Raw genomic sequence first — 22,938 nt, 5'->3', positions numbered from 1 at the left:
CAATAATTTTTAGAAAACATGTCAGACTGACATTTATAAACTTTCAAAGCCATATAAAACTAATTTGGGGCTGAATTTTTTTATCCTTTTTTTTATTTTTCATTTTTTATTTTAACACCAGTGTAGTTAACATAGTGTTATATCAGTTTCAGGTGTACAATATAGTGACTCAGCAGTTCCGTACAAAGAAAGTACTATTTAGATTGCAGTTGACTAATAATCTAGTTATTCAGGCTGCTAAGACAGGGAGTGATAATAGTAAAAATATGGCTTTAGGTAGGACTGATCAAACAAATAATGGTGCTTGGCATTGAGAAATGGCTTGTTGTTTTATATTAATAATTATAGAATAAAATTGATAGTACCTATAATTGAAGATATACCTGTTAAATATGGGGGGAAAGTAGGTCAACAGAAGCTCCTGTGAGAACGAGGTTACCAGCTGGAGGTGGGTACAGTTCAACTTGCTCAAGCAATAACAAGTCAAGCACCTGCTTCAACTGTTGATTATGTAAGCAAGAATAACCATGACGGTGCGAGTAGTCAGAAACTGATTTACTTGAGAAAATGCTATATCAGGGCGGGGTGGGGGGGCGCCTGGGTGGCTCAGTCCTTAAGCGTCTGCCTTCAGCTCAGGTCATGATCCCAGGGTCCTGGGATCGAGCCCCGCATCGGCCTCCCTGCTCGGCGGGAAGCCTGCTTCTCCCTCTCCCACTCCCCCTGCTTGTGTTCCTGCTCTTGCTATCTCTCTCTCTGCCAAATAAATAAATAAATAATCTTTAAAAAAAAGAAAGAAAGAAAAGAAAATGTTATATCAGGAGCACCAGTTATTAACGGGATTGGTCAATTTCTGAATCCTCCCTCCAATTATAACTTGTATAACCATGAAGAAAATTATTACAAATGCATGTGTGGTTACAGCTGGGGCTGAATTTTTATGATAGTTTCTTAAAGGTTATTCATGTTTGCAACTTTCATTCACTTTGCAAAATAAAATGACAAGTAAATGAAAAATTCAGCATTTTGTCATTGTTTTGACTGCATTTTCCAACAATTACAACACAAAACAAGATGAATGGAAAGACTTTTCCACGGAAAGACACTGTGCCAAGCTGCAGGACTACAGATATGAACAAGAAACAGTTCCTACTCTCTAGGAACTATCTCAGGGGAAACACACATACATATAAATAACTAGAATGTAAGTCCAACTATTTTACAGAACATGCTAAACAAAATGCTCGGAGGGCAAGAATATAAGAGCAATTAATCCTGACAATGACGGCTTACCCTAATTCTTACTGCTTGTCAGGCAATATTTCTATGTACATTTCATACTTCTTTTCACCTAAACTTCAGAGCAACCTATGAAGTAGATACTTTTATAATTCCCATTATATAGGTTGACAAGCTGAAGATTATAGACACTATTTCACAAGTAAATTGCGGAGTTGGTGTTCAAACCTAAATAGTCAGAACACTGACCAGAAAGAAATGCATATAGAGGAGGTAACATTTTAGCTGGACCCAGAATGGGTAATGCTGATTGGCAAACAACTGATGGAAAGGGAATTCCAGACAGAGGGAATGGCATGAACAGAAAGCATGGAAGCTTGAGATATGTTCATTGTGATTGATGTGGTCCTGTAATGTGTAGCTGGGGTCGCTACACCTCCTCGCTACTCATACAAGTCCCTTCCTGCATGTGTATGTTCTGTAAGCAAAGCAAAGTAGTAAGAATACCTTTCAGTAATCCCAGAGCTCATTGTCTCGTCATTCAATAAAGCCTTTCTCTTTGTTTTAGCCAATTCTCTGTTTAAATAAACTTGTGCCATTTATTCACGTGTTTCTGATATCCAAATCTGGAAAAAAATGGAAGCCACATATAAGAAAAACACATACGTTGCCAAAAACGGTCAGTTACTAAAATATTTTTTGAAGTACATTCTGATTTTAATTATTGATGCTGTTGACATTAAAAAATAAGTACCATCTCATAGCAGTTCAACTATTTCATCGTAAATCTGTGAAAATGGCAATTCCTTACTATGTGTTATTGGAAAATAAAAAATCAAATCAGTTGTTTCTATGAAATGCATTCAACCAAATACTAATTCTATGTGCTTTCTACTTTCTTCTCAAGGTTAGTATATTTTAATTTCCCTAAGTAAGAAAATGTTTGTAGCAATCACTTTGTAAATCACATTGGACTCAGATACCAGCACCACTGCCACCATCATCCATTCTCCATCAGAGGATTACTCAATAAATTATCAAGCACTTATTACTATGAGAAAGACCTGCAAATTGTAAGATGTACTCAAACCAACTGAAGAAGCATCATGAGTAACATTTAGGGAATCTTACAAACAATGGATGCTAAGGACTCAATATTTTTTTCCATTCCAAACTCTAGAAGATCATGAATGTGGAGGTTCACAGAAGAGAAGCAGAACTCACCACTACCAAGAAAATCCATTACTTTCTCCAAACCTGAAGACATCCAATGAAGCCCTAGTCACATTAATCCCACCAGATTTTGTTTTAAAAAAAAAAAAAAAAAGGAAAGAAAAAGAAACCTCTGTTTAGATATTTGGAGACTTTAACTGAAAAATATCATAGCTATAGTCAAACACCTTTGGTCTACTTCAGGTTGGTATAATAAAGCTCTGCTATAACTAGGAAACGATCCTACTCAAAGCAATTTTAACTATAATCTCTGGCCCTGGTTCCCTGGTCTACTCCATGGCTCTGTAGATCTTTGGCTTCTCTGATCACTGCTCTCTGAGACTTCAACCTCCTGAATCACCAGCCACCCAGCCCAATTTGCCAGCTTTGACTCCTATACCCTTTGCTCAACTACTCTTCCTCATAGATTCCCAGGTTCACAAGTCAATGGTAAGAGACACTGTATTGAGCTTCATATTATACACTTTAACAAAAAATAAGACATTTCTTTTGGGAAAAAATTACTAGGCACCATTTTCATGTGTAAGATTGATCCAAAGGCACCTGTCAGTGCCTTCCACAGGCTAATCCCAACAGAAAGCCAGAAGGCAAGGAAGATCACTGAAGCTGTCCATAAAGGTCAGCCTCCGTGGCACAGAGCAGGGTTGAGACGGGGGGAAAGCAGATCTGGAGGGAGAAAGGAAAAACACTTGGCATAGTTTATCTTCATTTTAAGGAAGGAAAAATTGAGGCTGAAACAGAATAAGCAAGGCCCAGGTAAACCAGCGAGAAAGTAGAAGTTCCACAATTCAAAACGTTGCAGCCTGACCCATTCATTCATCAATCCAAATCTATGAAGTGCCAGGCTAGTGTAGGAAACAAACTCCAGAGGCTCCACTGACTAGAGTTTAGTGAGTTGCAGTAAATCATGGGGATAATGGTAATGACAACAGCACATGGCTAGACACTATTCTAAATGTCTTCACATTAAATGCTCATGAAAACTCTACTATTCTCGCTTCACACCTGAGGAAATAAAGACATGGAAAGTTTCAGACTCTTGATCAAAGTTACAACCTACTAAGTGGTGGAGCCAAGAATGAAAGAGAAGCCATCTGTCTCCAGGACCCATTCTTAACCTCTATTTCCTGTATCAGGGGCAAATGTCCCTCAATTTGAGACCTCCCATCTTTATCAGTATTAGAACCCCAAAATTTTAGCTAGGGACCTGGTGTTTCAGACTACATTTTCTAGTCTCCTTTATTTTTTTTTAAATGTTTAAAGTTTTTATTTAAATTCCAGTTAGTTAACATACAGTGTAATGTTAGTTTCAGGTATACAATATAGAGATTCAATACTCCATACAACACCCAGTGCTCATCCCAGCAAGTTCAATTCTAGTTTCCTTTATATTTAAATATGATGAGTGACTGGTTCTGAACAACGAGGCATAAATGGAAGTAATTTATACAACCTCCAGGAAAGGTCCCGCTTCTGTTTTTCTTTTCCTCCTACATGAAATGTGGACATAATGACAGGTTTCTGGCAGCCATCTTGGGCTCTGCACAGGGATGGCAGGGTATAAAGCTGGAAGGAGTAGGTTTCTGACAAACTTCCATACCAGTCCTGACCTGCTATCATCCAGACTTTTTACATGAAAGAATAAAACCTTATGTGAACAGCCACTGTTGATTTGTGGTTTCTGTTGCATGTGGGCAAACCTAATCCTACACCATTTTAATGTGAAAAATCACTTTGGTCTAGCAATGTTCATAACCTGACATAAGGGTGGATAATTTATAAAAGCACTAGCGTATGTTTAAAAGTCTTTTGGGCTATATATATATATATATATATATATATATATATATATAGTCATTCGTCATATTTGTGATATATATATATATCACAAACTGGAGATTGGCAATTTGGTATGTGAGATTGCTAAATTAACACAGCACAAACTTGCCGGATAATCACTAAAATTTCCATTAAATTTGCATAATAAGTTCTAGCTTGAGTCAAATGGTAATATAAAAAATATCTAATGTGTGTTTAGGAAGTTCACTTCATAACATCATTCTTATTCCCCATTTTCCTGAGTATCAATTTTTCTTAAAGTCTCAACTTCTAATCTTCCAAGATGAACTCTTCCTATATGTGTGGCATTTAAGAAATCCCAGTAGTAGAATAGTGACTGTTAACTGGGTAACTGGTACAGGGAAAGAGAAAGTCATTTATAACTTCCCCTCAAGTTCCACATTTGAGGGTAACCAGACTCCTTCTGCTGAGGATGACTTACCCCCAGAAGAATCTCTCTTGGAAAGATTCATTTTAGTTGATCGCTAATTGACATTTCTTTCTTATGTTGCTTATAGGGTCCCCAGAAAGCAGACTCCTCTGACCCATACTTTAGGAAGTGCAGATACTTTCCAAGTCAAGTTCCCTCTGTGATGCCACAGGCTGCTTCAGGAATAAGTCCGACCTCAGTCAACCAAGGTCCCCAACTTCAGGGTAACAGTTATTCAAATTCCCTAAGGCCCCATACTACAGCAGGAAGTAGCTTATCCCATGGGGAAAGGAGGGTTGGAACTCAACATATACATTCTCTCTGAAGGACTCCTCCAAATTCCAAATACTCTCAGCCAGATCTCTTCAATTTCAACCTTTTCTTTCTTTTTTTTATCTTCAAGGTGGATGAGAGACCAAGAGGCTTGGAATCAGTTACCGCCCAAATGCTTTGCATGTTCTATGTGACAGATTTGGCACCTCACTTTGGAATAAAGAACTTGGCATCTATCATCTTAGATCTTCAGTCATATCTGAAGAGTTTTATTTTACCTGTTTTTTTTTTCATTTTTTTATTGTTATGTTAATCCCCATACATTACATCATTAGTTTTAGATATAGTGTTCCATGATTCATTGTTTGTGCATAACACCCAGTGCTCCATGCAGAATGTGCCCTCCTCAATACCCATCACCAGGCTAACGCATCCTCCCACCCCCCTCCCCTCTAGAACCCTCAGTTTGTTTTTCAGAGTCCATCGTCTCTCATGGTTCTTCAGTTTTATTTTACCTGTTAAGTAGCACTTCCCCTACCAATTGTAGCTTTTTTGTACCATTGCCAAAAGGTCATCATCATCAACAAGCAATATCAAGACTTCATAAAAAGTCTTTATCTTTAAAAAGGGATGATTCTTATTTCTCAGCAGTTTTGCTCTTGGAAATTCTGGCTCTATTTTCATGTCTAGGAGAACTCAGTAGTAGTTCCATACAGAGATTATTTAAAGGATCTCAGAGAATCAGTGAGGCTCCCTCCCCATCATTATTTTGAACAACTGGGACACATGGGGTATGATCAGAAAAATGATTTCATTCTTTTTTTTTACTACCTGTTCTATCTTTTCTTATAATCACCTCAGATAACAAAACAAATCACCTCAGATAACGAAACAAAAACAGTCTCACTTAAGTAATGAATGTTGGTAGAATAATCACACGAGGGCCTTTTAGTTGTCTTGTGATCTGAGGGAAGGAAAGAACAGAGCAAGTGAAGAACTAGAAAATCAGCCAACCCTCCCCACACAGACAGACTTCCCTGGCCTGGAGCAGTCTAGCTGGAGGAAGAGAAAATCTTTCACCTTAAATGAAATTCATCATTTTGATGAGATACTTTAATTACTGAAATGGGACCAATAGACTTGTTATGATCAGAGAGTGACCATAAAAATTATAAAATCTGCATAACATTTTATCCAGGGTTACAGAAAAGAACTCACTCCACAAAGTAGGGTGAATAGACAGTGGAGACAAAGAATACAGGTGTGTGTGCGATTGCATCTTTTGAGTGCCATTTGTTCAACATAACAGTGCACATGCTTTGGCAAACTGATATACTGAAAAATTAAAATCTGGTTTCTCTAAGAGTTAAATGAGGCATGATTATTGCTATAGAAAAAGAATTATGAAGGAGAGTGACAGGATCAAAATGGCAGACGCCTACATTCATTCCTGTCCCAGATCCCTAAAAATGACAGAGCAGATACGCACTTGAATCAATAAACCCAAAGCTGCATCAGTAGACATGGAAAGTACACTCAGTTGGCCTAAATTTATACAGAATTCCTGGAACAGAAGAGGCAGGTGCACTTGTGCTGATGTTGGAAAAGACGATCCAAAGTAGATCCACGAGAGGATGCTGGAACTAGTGGCATCAACTCCAAGCTCAGAGATGAGAGAAACCTGAAGCAAGAGGAGACCCTGACTCCATCACCCACTCGCCCCAAACATCTTCCTTTTTCCTGGCTTAAGTGGTTCTCCTCCAATGGCATTTAAAATTATTCCATCTACAAAAATTTGATCCATATGCCTCTTTCAGGTACTTAGATCTGAATGCAAGAAGCATCTGTAAGTATAGTCTTATGATCAAAACACTATTCTACTATGTCAATCAAAGAAAAAAAAATACCTGAACCAATTAAGTAAAAGATAATTGAATTTCTGAGATCTGGTATAATTATATCCCTTTATATCCATTTTAGGGTCATTAATTTTTAAATGTCATATTTTCATCCACTAAAATAGCTCATATTTGAGACTTGCTTGGCTATCCTTTACCGATCCATAAAAAGAATGTTAGCACACTTTTGTACTATTCATTTATTTACCATTTTAAAGTCCAAAATGACTGTAATGCTATTAATACTAATATTAGCCTAATTTGCTCAACCACGTTGTCCTGTTAGTTCCAGAAATGCCTTGGCACTGATCCATTAGCTGTATAAGAAAAATCTGTTTAGTAAAATCACCCATGGTTTTCCTTGTTCCTTTATGTCTGACACGTTCTCACCTTCTATGACACAGCATCAAATGTACTCTGTACTTAATTATTAGCAGTTTTGAGGAAGTTTCCTTCCTCAAAAGCAGTCTTACATACTGATCATGACAGAGGTAGTGTTCTGAGGATCCTTGGGTGAGGGACTTTACAAATGAAGGAACCACGAGAGAAGAGCTCCTGAGCATTTTAGTTTGCATGGGACTCACTCTGGTATAGTTAAGCAGCATCTGAATAAAGTTTAAATAAAATACCAAGACAAAATGCTATAGTTTAAAATACTATTTCCCATAAATTGCTTAGACTCATAAAACAATCAGAGAAAGTCAGTGGCTTGAACGAGTGCTTGTCTGGGAAACTGCATCCTATGCGCTCTCCTGAAGCCGGCAGGACCACTGGGGTAGGAATTCAATTATGGCACCACTGAAACCTGCCTGGTATGTTTCCAGATTTCACCAACTAATGGTTCCTTTAGATTCAGCTCAGGAGCTTCGTTGTGGCCACCTCCACTAGGAAACCATCCCTGATCCTCTCCTCAACCCATTTCAGTTCAGGTGTCCCTCTCCACATCTTGATCTTCTTCCTATCATAGCATCCATCATACACTTTGTCACTGTGGTTGTACACCTGCACTTTCCCCACAAGCCTGTGAGTTCCTGATGTACAGTGACCTTGTTTTGAATTGTTTCTTACCCCAGCACTTAGCAAAATAAGAGGGCCTCAATATATATTTGTGGAATATAGTCCTTTTTCCTTCTTTCCTCCCTCCATTTTTTCTTCCCTTCCTTCCTTCTTGCCTTTTCTTCTTTCTTTGTCTCTTTCCTTATTTCTTTCCTTCATTCCTTCCTTCCACAAGTATTTATTGAGGACCCACTCTGGACCAGGCACCATTCTTGGAACTGGAGATACAGCAGAGAACAAAACAAACCAAAGTCCCTTCTCTCATGGAGCTAGTATTCCAGTCAAGAGACATATGCAATTAACAACTAAAGAAGTCTTAAGTATATCCAGTGATTTAAATGCCATGAAGAAACTAAAGTAAGGAAAAGGGATAGGGAGGGATGATGTGAATGGGCTGCTCTTTTTTATACAAATGGGCAACGAGCTCACTGAACAAGTGGGACTTGTAAGTAGGTACAATCAGAAAACAAATCTGTTCTTCCTCCATCACTGCCCATCCATAGACATTTGGAGAGGCGAATTCTTTTTTATGCTCCTTGATAAAATATAGGACAATTGCCAGGACCTGTGTGGCCACTCTCATATAATACAAATATCTTCTGGCTGCTTCTGTCCCAAGAGAAGTCTCACTGAGGTAAGTAAAATCCCCAGTACCATGTACTAGCCAAAACTTCATTTGAAATGAAAGACTCATTCCTGTAGTTTAGGTCAGCTTTGGCCTGGCATACCTCAGTGAGAAAAGCAGGCACAGTTGGCTTCTTCTCAATTGTCCCCCTTAAACTTCTTCCCTACTCCTCAATTCCCTCTGGCTTCTTGAGGGTTTAAGATGTGGGATACGAGGAAGGAGAGAGGCAAATGCAAGAAAGGTAGAAGTATACTCTGGTTTTGGTTTCCTCTGGGCATGTCTGATGTCTGACCCTCTCTGGCACTGATGGATGTTCAAAGCTGACTTTTTTAGAATGTTCTGTAGATGTTGAGATCACTTCTGGAAACATTCAGTGGTTATGTTCCATGACACAGGATGGCATTTTCTGGACTTAACTGTCCTGCCTCAGCCCCTGGGAATCCAGTCACCGTCCCTCCCATCCCTACATGAGAGGCTCTTGGGCAGGTTCTAAAATGGCTCTTTGTCATATTTCTCTTCTACATCTGATCCCCAAAAGCCACCTCTGGGCCTAAGTACTCAATTATCCTTGTCTCACCAATGATGTACATGTAGCTAGTTCCCCTCTTTCTGCTCTGCTGCTTTGGAAAGATCACCAGCGCCTCATATCTATAACTTCACCAGGCACCCTTCACCAAGCAGATGAGATTCACAGTACACCTTTTCCAAAACCCTGTTTCTACTCTCAAACTCTTCTTTTGGTTTCTTGGATTTCAATCCTCTTATATCCTTCATGTGAGTACTGACCTACAGGCACCATCTTCGAGGGTCTCACCTAAGTGGCCTAATATTTCACTTTGGCACATGGGACTATGGATTTGTTTGTGGCCTTTTGGAGTCTCAGCCAAAATAAAGACAAAGAAAGGCCTATTTAAAATCCTGTTACAAATAAACAATGCTCACATTAGCCCCAGTAGCAGCATTTAAGGGCAAGGAGAACTTCATACAGTGGAATAGAAATACTGATGGTCAAAAAAATCAACCACTCAGCAGCATTACCGCAAAAATCCAAAAATGCTAAGAAGACATGTAGGAGAGGAAACAGATGGGAATGGGGCTAGCTAGCATGTGTGTGGACATAATTCAGGGAACAAGACAGAGGTTATAGATAAGACATAAGAAACCAATGCCCCAACACATGCCCAAGCCAGAGCAAAAAAAATAATCAGGTTCATTTTCTGCAAGGAGGATGCAGTGTTTGGGGGGTAAAAAGGCCACTAGGCTGGGAGTGGAACCACTTGGCACTCCGAGAGACAGTTTGAGAAGTATTTAAGATCTTAGACTCTGGAACCAGAGGGTAAAAATAGATTTTAATTTTTAATACACTTTCTTGCTGTTTGACTTTGAACAAGTGATCGAGCTTCACCTGGCCTCAGTTTCTTCATTTACACAATGTGGCCACTTAGAGTGCTAGCCTGAAGAGTTGTCCAGAGGATGAAATGAGGCACTGTTCATGTAACCATTTTATTGAATTGATCCTATCCCATCAGTAGGATGCAATCATGAAGCAACTTCATTTTAATCAAGCTGCCTCTTCCCACATGGATGGCTAGTTCTTTCCTTTCACTTAATGGAAATTTTACGCAAGTCCCATAACTTTTCTAGGCCCCTCAATCTTGAGAAGGATCTCATTTTAGTTATGAAATTTTCCAGTCCAGTGAAATCATCAAAATTGCTAACTGTATTAGATTTAAACTTCTCACCTTCGCAGCTGGGTGCTACTTTAGGCATGGAATCCTGCAGCAGGTGGGCCTTGCTGTTTCACAAGTGTCGGACACCTGGACCCTACGCCCTCTAAGTTCCAGGATACACATATTAATCTCTCTTATTTCCTTGAAACACCTCTCAACTGAGGAAGAAGGGACATGCATCCCACAACGAAATAAATCCTTGAACTCTAGTCTTCAAGGACATAATCACTCATACTGGCCTAACCTAGTTTAGAATATCTTAGCAGGTCCTGCCTAGATGGTCTTGCATCTTGCTTTAAGATGTGTGTTTTTCACCAACTATTGAGAATACTAGTATTCTAGTATTTAGGTCTCTATCAAAACTCTGTGGCAAGAAGAAGAACTCAACCATCCTTCTGCTACATCTAACATCATACCTGACATATGAAAATATGAAGTCTCTGTGTATCCCCATTTTTTTTATACCTGGGACCTTGGGTGAATCATTTAAGATCAGTGGGTCTGGGTTTAGAACTGGAATAATAATCTTTCTTGTCAACTTTATAACTTTGTTGAGAAGGGCAAGAAACAAGATGGGTGAACAAGTGCTTTATACACAGAAAGTCTAGAAAAATGTAACTTACTATTAGGATATGAGAATAGCAATTTTGTCAGAAATAGTTGACCCCTTGATCTATTTTCATTCCTATCTAATATATCTGTAAACCTGGAACAATAAGGACAAGATTTCAATGACGATGAACAAAAGTCATGGAGAAGGCAAATATTATCTTATTTCTATACCCTCTATTAGACCTGAGGCTTGACTGCTGTAATATGTATAATGCACAGAATGAAAGTTTGAGGTTCCTACATCTCATAGTTCACTTCAACTAACTTCCTCCTATAACCCAGAGACCAAGAACATTTTCATTTGGCAATCAAAAATAAATGTTTTTTTAAGAGTCAAAGATGCTAAGTGCATGCCAGGAAATGTGTGCTTTGCCTAACTTGCTCTTGTCCTGACCACACAGCCCCATGGCTCAAGAAAGCAAGGCTAAGCTGGGTTTGGTGGGGCAGGGCCGAGTGGCTACCAACAGAACTGAGCATCAGACTTGGGAACCCCTCCATGTGCTGGCTAGTGACCAAAAAGGCAGCCTGGTGTAGAGGCAAGAGGCCAATGTGGAAACTGAAGAAACCATCAGAATGCCCTTGAGATTTGAGCTGTAGGGCAAAAAGACATTGAGCAGCACAAAATCAGGATGTCAATGAGACACTGGTGTGTGTGTGTGAGAAAGAGAGAGAGAGAGAGGAGGGGGGAGGATGTCTTGCTTTAGAGATGTCTTGGTTCCTGTAAGTGTCCTTGATTCCATTTCCAGGCAGCTGCATCTTTATAATAAATGTCCATTTTTTCCGGCTATCCTTATTATTCTCTATCCATTGTTAACTATAAAAGGCAGGAAGAAACAAGCATGAGCCCTGCTAAGCTAATTCATTCCCATCACCCTGGAGAACTGAGAACCTTCTAGACCCATGTCCAACATAGAATTATAGATCTTCCTTGGCTTGCCCTATTTCAAAATGGCCCTGCCTTTGGGGGCAGAGTGTGATACAAACCCAGTCTTCTCAACACATTTGCACCTGCCCTAGTCAAATTACCAGCTCTTCAACCCCAAGGTCATCCTATAAGGCCGAACTGAGTCTTCAACTAGCCCAAATTTCTTGACACCGTAGGACATAAAATTTGGGGGTCTCTGGAGAGGTGAGCTCCTGCCTTACACCAATTGGGCAGGCACCTAAATAGCCGAGGAGTAACCCACTCATGACACTTCAAACAGGAAGTACTCGTGCAATGAATATTCCTTTTGGAACTGGGTCATACAAAAGTTAGGAGAATAATACCAGCGTGTTTTAATAACTCACAACTCTACTGCCTTACGACAAATACAAGGACTTGAAATCAAAGAAATGAATTCAAAGTCTCACTCTTCAACTCCCTAACTGGGGACTTTAAGTCACTTAACCTCTAGGAGTTTCTCCCCCTCTATAAAATAGAGATAATACCACCTACGTTACAGGGTTATTGTGAAGATTAAAGGAGTCATGGAACAAAATGCTGTGGCTGCAGCAACAGCATCATAACAGCATGGATGGTATCTTGAGCATGTGCTATGTGCCAGGCACTGAGTCAACCACTTTATTTGCTTTATCTCATTTAATTTCTCCAACAACCTTCTGACATGTGCACATTTTACTAACATCATTGAAGCATCCAGTGACTGAGTCACCTGCCTAAGTACCCAACACAGCATGGAGGGGTGGCACCAACAAAGAGCTCCTCCCTTTATTTTTCCATGTTTCACTAGGAAGAAGATTCAAGATCTAAAGAAATCAGCAGCAACTACTTACTGGGGGTTCATCAGTTCCAAGTCGCCAATATGTTGAATTACACAGTTTTTTTATGTTTTCAGGACCCTCTATATCATAATCTTTTGGATAGGCTTCTCTGTCATGGTGCCTTGAAAAATAAATTAGAATCTGTTAAGGGGTTTAGCTTTTTTTTTTAAATCACGTATTGCATTTAAAATTTTTAATAAAATTATCCAATGAAAATTGATGGCATTTGTGACATTGTTTTAATTATAAATTCACTGGATGTGGGATATATAAAGTATTTTCCATCTCTTTTCAAGTAACGCTGAGGCTACTTCCTAAAAACAACTTAGCACATGTGATAAAACTAATAATATCATAAGAACAATACTTATCCAACACAGCAATTACTCAGTGACTCCAAAGAAGTGAACCTTATTTAATAATGTAGATTAGTTACCAAAAGTAAATTCTAAAATAAGACATGGTAATAAATTAGAAAGGCAACTTGCCACTTTAGCACTTTTTCTACCATGAATTTTAATTAAAAGGTTTTTTTCAAAATGAGAAAGAGCAAAGTATCTGCTCATATGGATTTATAACATGTGCTTCCTGTTTCTAAAGAGGGTTTAAAGGAAGCTGACAATTAAGCATAAGCTGGAAAAAAACATGTAGATGGAAGAGGGAAAAATATTCCAAATACCTTGACTAAAAGGGTAGATAGAAACGATAATAAAGGAGAGATTTGGGAGGAGGGGAGGAAGAAGGAGGTGGAGCAGCCTGCAGCGGAAGTAGCTATTTTTACATAGCTTTCTTGGGTAAGATAAAGGAAGCTGAACCCAAACATCCCTCAGAAGGGGCCTTGCTATTGAGGGGTACAGGGCTAGGATTGTGTAAGGGATACTGAGGTAGCCCAAAATTCATCCATCCATCCATCCATCCATCCAATTGTCCATTCATTCAGTCAATATTCTAAGTACCTACTACATGCCAGGCAGGGATGCAAGGGGGACCAAGCCTGATGCAGTCCTTGCCTTCATTGCTCACACTCTGGTGAAAGACACAAACAAAATTCTACAATGTGGGCACAGGGTCATGGAAGCAGAACAGCATCCACTCATCTGGATGGGGCATGCTAATCTAAGTCAGGAGGCCCTTTAGGGCCTGACCCTCCACCTCATCCCACTGTTTTGGGGCTGGGACCCTGCACTGCATTCAAAGTACACCCTTGCCTTTCCACCTCTGAGATGAGAGCAGAACACTGCATAGAACACAATAGGAAGGGAGCCTCGGATGGAGCAGCAGAGCTCAGGCATGTGAACCCTCTGCCCTCCTCACATCTGAGCATTAAATTGCAGAACACTAAAAGCATTTTGGTACCATATCAGCATTTTCCGAGAGCCTCACAGGAAGGTCTCACTTTAGTCCTTAGGTGGAATACTGAACAACATCAAGAACCAGTAATGATAGAGTGAATGGGGCCATGGGTTTGAGTCATTGCTCAAGTCCTAGCTGTGTGACTTCGGGCAACTCACTTAACCTTTCTGTGTTTCCATTTCCACATGTATAAAATGAAGACAAAAATAAGACCAATAAGATTTTTGCAAAGTGAAAAAAATAAAAGCAGAAGGTCCTTCAAATACTGTAAAGTATCATAAACACCTATGTATAATGAATACTAATCCAGCTTTAAAAAATTCTGGTGTACATGAATTGCAACTTTATTTTTTCCATAATTGTACTTAATTTCTTCTAAGTGCTCATATCACTAAGATGAAAAAACCTTAATCTTGGTCAATTCTGGATCTCTTCCTACTCTTGATCAAGGGCCTCTGTGGTGCCACAATGCCAAGAATCCATCTTTGTTGTCATCATCTCTCCCTGCTGACATCGGTGGAAATCTCCTCATTCTCCTGTGGTCTTCCATTATGGATCCATGCAAATCTCTGCTATGCCCTTCTGGTCCTGACACATAGACTCTTGCTTAGACTAGCACTCTGCCACAAGCGTGCCATTATCTAAGCCACCAAGAACCTTCATGAGCCACCAAGAACCCAGAGTTCCTGGAAAACAGATGCCATCCCTGAGCTGTTTGCCTGGCCCCTCAAGAAGATTTCATGTCCCCCTCACACTGGGCTTGGGGGATACACACAAGCCCCACAGTTCAACAGCTCCAAAATCATTTCCCTAGGAAAGGAGGGCTAGGCAGTGATAGGTCCCACCTGCTTGAGAATTTCTAAAGCCTTAACCTTTCCAATTTGGGGTCCCAGACAAACCCACACATTTTCAACTTCTCTGGTGCCCTCCATCTGCAGTCCATGAACTCTTCATCTACCATGGGACAGAATAGCCCAGCTCTTCATCTATTCTTCCAAATCTATGGTGTCATCCTAAGATCCAAGGTTTTGAACCCCAAACCCAAGAATTTGGTGTTTTTGTTGCCTGCTGGGTCTTTCACCCTGAGGTAATAAAACCAGAATATCTCCCTGGGAGCATAAGAATGAAGAGGAAAAGCACAGTCAACCTTTGAATGTGTGATCCTAGTGCTCATTTCTTCACTAGCTACCATGCACAATGCCCAGGGTACAGAGTGTTTTAAAACATGAGAGTGTCTTTTAACTATTTTTTAATCAACAAAAAAAGAATATAATCCATCTTTGATTGTATCCATCTTTATAGCAGTGTAGTTATAAACGATCATTTTTAACTTTTTTTAATGGAGGAAGGAGCCCATGAAGGCAAAGATAATTAGTGTCCATGAAAGTCAGAATGTACCATAAATTAAATTGTATTATAACTAGATTATTACAAAAGATGCAGATATGTTCCTTTACTTAGAGCAGTCTCGGTACTAAAAGTCCAGCACTGAAAACATGAATCTATAATGAAAGACTTTCTGTGGAGAACTGAGCTAATACAGTTGGCATCCCCTAGTGCCTGCCAGTTGCCCACAAATGTTGTGCCCACAGTCTGCAGGCTCTGAGAAATACACAGCTAAAGAAGACTCGCCCCTACTTCTAAGAGACTGCCAGCCTAGCAAAGAGAAATAAACATGTTTAAAAATTATAAAGTATATAAAATATAATATAAAATATAAAAAATAAATATTTACTATATACTAAATACATGTTTAGTATGTATAAAAATATAGTAAAAGTGATTAGGGTATTATAAAGAAAATGTCAGACTTAATTAATTCCTTGATTTTATTATGTCAGGTGAACACTGGCTTGTGCCTCAGTTTCCCTGAGATGAACCAAGAATCATACACTGAGGAAACAAATGAATCAATGGATTGAGAGTCTCAAGTGAAAAGTGACATGTAAATGCAAAATATTATTATGTGTACTAATACTATGTCTATCTACCATATGCTTTAGTTGGGTGTTTTTCAATACTTTGTTAATGACAATTAAACCTTATAGCATCTTCATGAGACATATATCAAGGTATTATAATATATAATAAAGTAAAATATAAATAAATACATATATACTTTATATAGCCTTGTTCTCCTTGCTACCTGCATTTATTAATGGTCACTATACAACCAGCCATAACCTGTCATTTATTGCAAGAGAAATTCATTATGAGAAAATAATAAAATAAAAATTATAATAAAATAAAATTTACAATGTCTCTGGAGCAGTAACTTTCAAACATTTTGAGCACAGCCCCCACCAAATCCACCCCAACCCATCTTGAGACACTGGCCAATGTCTGAAGACATTTTTAGTTGTTGCATCAGGGTGGGGTGGGTTGTTACTCGTATCCAGTGGGTAGAGGCCAGTGATGTTACTAAACATCCTACCATGCACAGAACAACCCACCACCCATAACAAAGAAATATCTGCCTCAAAATGTCAAAAGTGTCAAGGTTAAGAAAGCTCCAGGGAACAGTTATACCAAACTCTTAGATCAGTGGTTCCCAAACCTGTTTCATGGAGCAGCAAAACATTCCCCCCCAATTTGTAGAACCAACATAAAATTGCCAACTTTTGTTTTGACAGAAACATTAAAAATGAAAAATCATCTACTGCCTTTAATAGGAAGACCTCTAACACCAAAGATAAGGAAAAACAATCTCAGAGTCCTTTAAACCAAATAATTTAGCTATACAAAAAACTTGCCAGATTGTCTTCACAGTTAGTCTTATCACCTTGGATTAGTAATAAGGTCATTGTTGACCAGTACTGGTCTAGTCTACTGGCTGGCTTCTGCAGATATTAATTTGTCCAGACATGAATTTGACAGCAGCTGGTCAGCAGTCAGTTCAAGGTCAAAGATGCTTGAATACAGGTATTTCGTGCTGCTGACTGAAGGAAGAACTATGTCTTCCATGTCAAGCATGCAGGTACTGCCTGACCTTCTTGCTGGGAGAAGGGTCCACAGGGCTCCCTGCCTTCAGTGCCAGAATCTTCCCTGACAAGCAGCCTTGCTTCTGCTTAGGACCTTGCTCCATCAAGGCCAGAGCTGAGTGCTGTGACTCTTTCTCTATATAAGAAATCTTTATGTAAGACAACCTCAACTATAAGAGATGAAGCTTGCATTCTATACCCTATTGTGGAAGAGATGGTATGAATATGAATAGAATTGGGAATGGGGAAAGGACTGACAGGACAGGATCAGAGCTGCCAACTGTATGAAAAGGAGCTTAGAACTATGACCCTGTTTTCAAAAATGTCACTTAGACTGCTTCAGAGGGGATTAAGGTCAATACAATCTAGTAGGTTAAAGATAGCATGAGCAGGTCCCATTCTGGACAAATGCCCAACATATGCAGTCGGTATGTAACTTCCCATCACCAACTCTATATAATCACCTGAACCCTTGAGATCCTGTTCTTCCTATCTTTTCAGACCTAATGTAGTCCCAAGTAATGCCCTGTCAAGAGACCACAGTCTGTTTCTGGGGTCCTTTGGGAGCTTGGATTTCCTATCATAAGAGTTGGATGACTCCAAATTGGATCTGCAAGCCCCCCTTGAGTAAACACATACGATCCTAAAGTGAGTTGCACAACTAAACAAATTCGAGTTCAGAGCATTCTCAGGAAAGGACCTGCAGCTCCCCTCAGGCTGCCCCAAACCAGAGTGGTCCAGCTCCCAGTGGAGGACAGGGTGGGGTTAGGCCAACGGATTCTCCTTGCAGGAAAGGAGACCAAGTTGCACTCTTGTGGACCAAGTGACACGACACTCAAGTTACACTAAAGTTTACACTCACTTTCCGTGGTCCCACATCTACGTGGGGGAAAAAAAGTGGGGGTTTTGAACAAAACCTTTATCTCTGCTCCACCTTTCACATTTTTTTCTTTATAATTATGCATTAATGAATCTGCCTTCTCATTAGACTAGGAGTAGCTTAGATACAGGAATTATTCTTTATTCATCTTTGTGATCTCAGTGCCTAGCATAGTCTAGCACATTATAAATGCTCATTAAATCTTCAATGATTGATTGATTGAATGTTCTTACATTGTGGTACTGTCACCTTAATATAAATGTTGAAAGCAGAGGCTTTCAAATGTGTCCATAAAAATAAAGAGCATCCCAGCTCACTCTGCAAAAGCACACATAAAGAAGGAGTGATTATGCATACAGAGATGCTAGTCCTTTGCAACAAAGACTTGTCTCCAGAGGAATTATAAATCTACTTGCTGAATGGGAAAGCTCTCAACATACATATGCATAACACTGATTGCAGTGGGGGTGTGAATCTGAGCAATATCTGACATGAGAACAATGAAAATCCCAGCCCTTCTAGCTTCTAGTTACTTGACAAGAGACACATTTTCTTTGCGGATTTCAAAGATGTTAAAAATGTTTAGTTAAGACTCCAGATGGAAGAATATATTGATTTTAAATTTTAGAATTATTAATGTAGTTCACAACTACTCTGTCAGTTATTGTATTTTCCGATATAAATCTAACCCATATAAGAAGAGAAAGATACCTTTTCTATTAGGTTTTATAAACATCTGCTATCTAGAACTTTAAAAGAAAATTACCCCAGAGAGTCAGCTTTATTTCCTGACACCTCAGAAGCATAAAACCAAGAGAATCAAAGGCTACAAAGAAACATTTGACAATGCTCTTTAAAGATTTCATGGGAAAATGATTTACATGCCAAGGTAATGTTATTTTAGTGGCACATTCATCAAACTGACAAATGAAGACTTCTAGATGTATTTGCAGAGTCATAAAGAAAATCTTATGTCCTTGGGAGAACTGGTGACATTTCAAACTTATGAAGAGGGACTTTGGTTTTCAATGTCTCAAGCTTTTTGTGATTTGAGCATCTATAACCTGAAACCACAGAATTTGAAGCCTAAACTGCACTCAAAAGAAAACCATTTGACGAAGGCAGATAAGTGAAGTCATTTTCTTCACTGGACATATATTGAGTGGCATGTAAATAAGACCCATCATTATTATGGATTTTCTTAATAGAAAATCTTCAGAAACAGGAGGCCCTACGGAGAATATTGGGAGGAAACAAAAAAGAATATAGTAGTGGGAGCCTGTGTCTAAACTGTTTAAATGTTAAATAAATGTTGTCAGTCTGAGTAACTGCCAAACACATGACTTTGAAAACAGCTGAAGGGACATGTATTAGACAGGGTGACACTGTAATTGATCAATCCACCTGGAACACTTTTAGAGGGAAATGAGGTACTAAGTACACTGGGAGTGGTGAAAACCAGGACTGCCCTGGTCAAAGCAGGATCAGGAAATTCTGTTAGTCCATGTTTAAACAACTGGTTCTCAATGATCTTAAAATCCTAGGATGTTTCTCGGAGTTTCTTTGATCCTCCCCTCCAGAATCAACTTATACTGACTGGCCAAAGGCACTCTGGGAGGTAGAAGAGTAAGACTAAAGACAGACAGAGTTTTTTTAAGTGTATTATACATTAGTAATTACAGTAGTCCACAGAAAACCTTGATAGTATATCTTTCATGAATGGCACGAAGACCACTTTGTCCCCCTGCAAAACAAAAAGCAAACACCTGATTACTTGTATGAGCTCCTTCCCTATAGTCTTAATATTACTGGTTTAAATAATTTGAATTAACTATTCTAGAATAACATCAAAAGATTGTATTATATGAGTTTAAGGCCCATTTTAATGTACACTTCTGTGAACCCATGAGCAAGGCATATTGACTAGGTATTATAAGGTTCTTTGGTTTCAAAGCAATTCATTTCATTCACATTAGAAACAAATGAACAAACTGTTCTTCATAAATAGAATCTAAAGTTTAAATATTCTTCCATTATGAACATAGTTATACAAATGAGCATTTTCCCCATGTCTTCCTAGAAATCATTCAAAAGTAACAAAGGAAATGGAACAATTAAAAGACAACTAAATTTTTGGCAAAGTCAGAAGTTGTAATTCCCAGACCACACCGTGTGCAAGGGCTCCCATAAGCAGCCAAGATCCATTCAAAGACAAATGGAACCAAAGAATTTGTCAAAGACAGGTGGAAGAAGTGAAGATAATAGGCTGTAGGGAGAAATCTCACTAATGAGATTGGTCAGAGGTGGGAACTCTTGGAGTGACAGCCAAATTATATTTCCATGGTTATGCAAATAAATTCACTGAAAACAATGGGAAATGCTAGATAAAATACATTTTTAAATCCTAACACATTAAAAGTATTTAAGAGCTGAAAATCCAGTGGGGGAATTTCCAGGTCAATTTTTGGATGAAAGCCTGTAACCAAAGGGTTAAGTAGAATTTCAAAACACCCAATCTGCTGATGCCTTCAAGGTGTTTGCCAACACTGCACATGGACAATGACTTCAGGGCTAGAAGAACAAAAATCTAGCCCTAGAATCCACGTAGGAGTGAGTTTTATAAGAAAGTCTTCCATATGTGATAGACATTGTGCTCACCAATATAATTTCTCCTTCTTTCCTGGGAATACAAGAGATTAAAATTCCCAGCTCTCTTGCAGTTAGTGGGGCCATTTGACTAGTTCTTTTTTTTTTTTTTAAGATTTTATTTATTTATTTGACAGAGAGAAACACAGCGAGAGAGGGAAAGAGGGAACACAAGCAGGGGGAGTGGGAGAGGGAGAAGCAGGCTTCCCGCAGAGCAGGGAGCCCAATGCGGGACTGGATCCCAGAACCCTGGGATCACGACCTGAGCCAAAGGCAGACGCTTAACGACTGAGCCACCCAGGCGCCCCATTTGACTAGTTCTGGATAACAAAATAAAAATGAGCAGAAATAAGATGTGTCCTTTCTGTGACAGTGAAAGCTTTTGTCCAATTCTCAATTCTTTCTTCCCCTGCCAGAGCAGTCAATGACTTTCTAGAGGATAGAGCCTGAATCAGCCTGAATCCCAGAGTATCTATGTGGAAGAGTGCCCCCTCTCCACCAAAAACTTACAGATGACTTTGTGTGAGCAGGAAATAAACCTTTATGTATTAAGCCCCTGAGATTTGGGGGACTGTTATCACACATTAAGTTTAGCCTATTCTAACGCAGAAATCAGTACCAGAAGTGGGGTGGATGCTACTGTAACAAAAATCTAAAGTATATGGCCAGGCAAAGACAATAGGAAGCTGATATTGCAGGCTGGAAAGGTAAAACATTTCATGACCACAGTAGGTAAAGAGTCAACTCATGTACCTGGTGAGACCGAGAAAGAGATTGAGAAAGCTCATGAGTTCCGTGTGTGAACTGCGATTGTTTTTTGCCAATGTATTTATAAAACAGAGAGAGGTAAATTCAGGAAATTGGCTGGTTTACAAGAAGGTAAAGAGAAATGAGAGTCCTAAAATTTGGGACCTGAAATGTTAGAAGATCGAGCAACTTTTAGATCTCAAACAGTACGAGAGAAAACTCAGATCTTTTTGAGACAAAGTTCTATCAAAGCTGAGCCTTGTAGCAAAGTTCATCCCATTGTTAGAAGCTCCCAATGAATTAAGCTGCATTCAAGCAAACATCTGCCTAAGGAGATAGTCAAACAGAAATTCCCAGGGTTTCTGATTTCTGTAACTACAGCAGTCTCAAAGTGATATTCAAGGTATTTATTATAGGAGAAAAAGTAAAGAAATAAAGCAGAACTTTGTCTAGAAAGAATTAAGAGTGAGGTTATTACCAGTTGGAATTGACTGAATTCAAACAAATAAGCTTATGAAGTTCTTAAAAACTGTTCTTCCAAGTTAGCCAGGAGTCTGAATTTAAAATCCTTTAACTGTTCAATATTTAAAATATTCTTTGGGAGGCCCCTGAGTGGCTTAGTTGGTTAAGCATCCGAATCTTGGTTTGGTTCAGGTCATGATCTCATGGGTTGTGGGATAGAGCACCCCCCCCCAACTTCGAGCTCCGCATGCAGCAGGGAGCCTGCTTTAGATTCTCTCCTCTCCTTCTGCTCCTCCCTCTCCCCCAAGCGTGTGCTCTCTCTCTTTAAAATAAATAAATCTTTTAAAAAAATATTCTTTGGCCCCCAAACTTTTGGAACTAGGAAATGAACTGAGAAAGCCGAACAGTTCACAGGAGGGCATAGTCTATAACATCCATTGCAGATGTGGTCAAGAATAATAGAAAAGACCACACACAGGGCAGAGCCAAGGACAAAGAGAACAATGGGAAAGGGAAGCTGCTTCAGAATGCGGGTCTAACAAAGAACATTCCTGGGGCGCCTGGGTGGCTCAGTCGGTTAGGCATCTGCCTTTGGCTCAGGTAATGATCCCAGGGCCCTAGGATTGAGCCCCATGTCCGGCTCCCTGCTGGGTGAGGAATCTGTTTCTCCCTCTCCCTCTGCTGCTCCCCCTGCTTGTGCTCTCTCTTTCTCAAATAAATAAAATCTTTAAAAAAAAAAAAAAAAAGAACATTCCTGACACCAGCTTAGGGCTCTGTGTACTAGACAGGATTTAAGAATGTAGACAAATGACAGTCTGTCCCTTCCATCCTTATTTCTGAGCAAGGGTGCTTATTACAGTTATCTTGTCCCTGTCCCACCATTGTACATTGGGAACAGAAAATTTGTCCTTTTCCTTTATGGTTTTCTGAATCACATAGAGCTACAGCTAGTCTACAGCTAGACTTAGTAGAGAGACAATAGCATAACATGTGGAGATCTTGAAATTTTGACCTGTGACTAGATAGAATTTGGGTCATTATCCTTGGATAAATAGGTGAACATAGTCTGCACATGGAGTGTGAAGCCAATATTTGGTGACCTGCCTAAATACAACTTAAAGTGCACATGGAACTTTTATAAAAATTAAGAAAAAATATTTTAATATGTTTGAA

The 22,938-nt window shown here is 39.3% G+C and overlaps 1 protein-coding gene across 1 annotated transcript in view; it reads right to left on the bottom strand.

Annotated features, from left to right (window-relative positions):
- The window catches only part of CFAP95 (cilia and flagella associated protein 95), a 70,981-nt gene that overhangs the window by 35,975 nt on the left and 12,068 nt on the right, over window positions 1–22,938 (bottom strand). The window contains 2 exon segments of the mRNA XM_036117899.2: window positions 1,744–1,862; window positions 12,709–12,817. Coding sequence (XP_035973792.2) covers window positions 1,744–1,862; window positions 12,709–12,817 — 228 coding nt within the window.

The sequence above is a fragment of the Halichoerus grypus genome, chromosome 14 (genome assembly GCF_964656455.1).
Source record: "Halichoerus grypus chromosome 14, mHalGry1.hap1.1, whole genome shotgun sequence".
Lineage (NCBI taxonomy): Eukaryota > Metazoa > Chordata > Mammalia > Carnivora > Phocidae > Halichoerus > Halichoerus grypus.
This window is presented reverse-complemented; position numbering and strand designations above follow the sequence as displayed.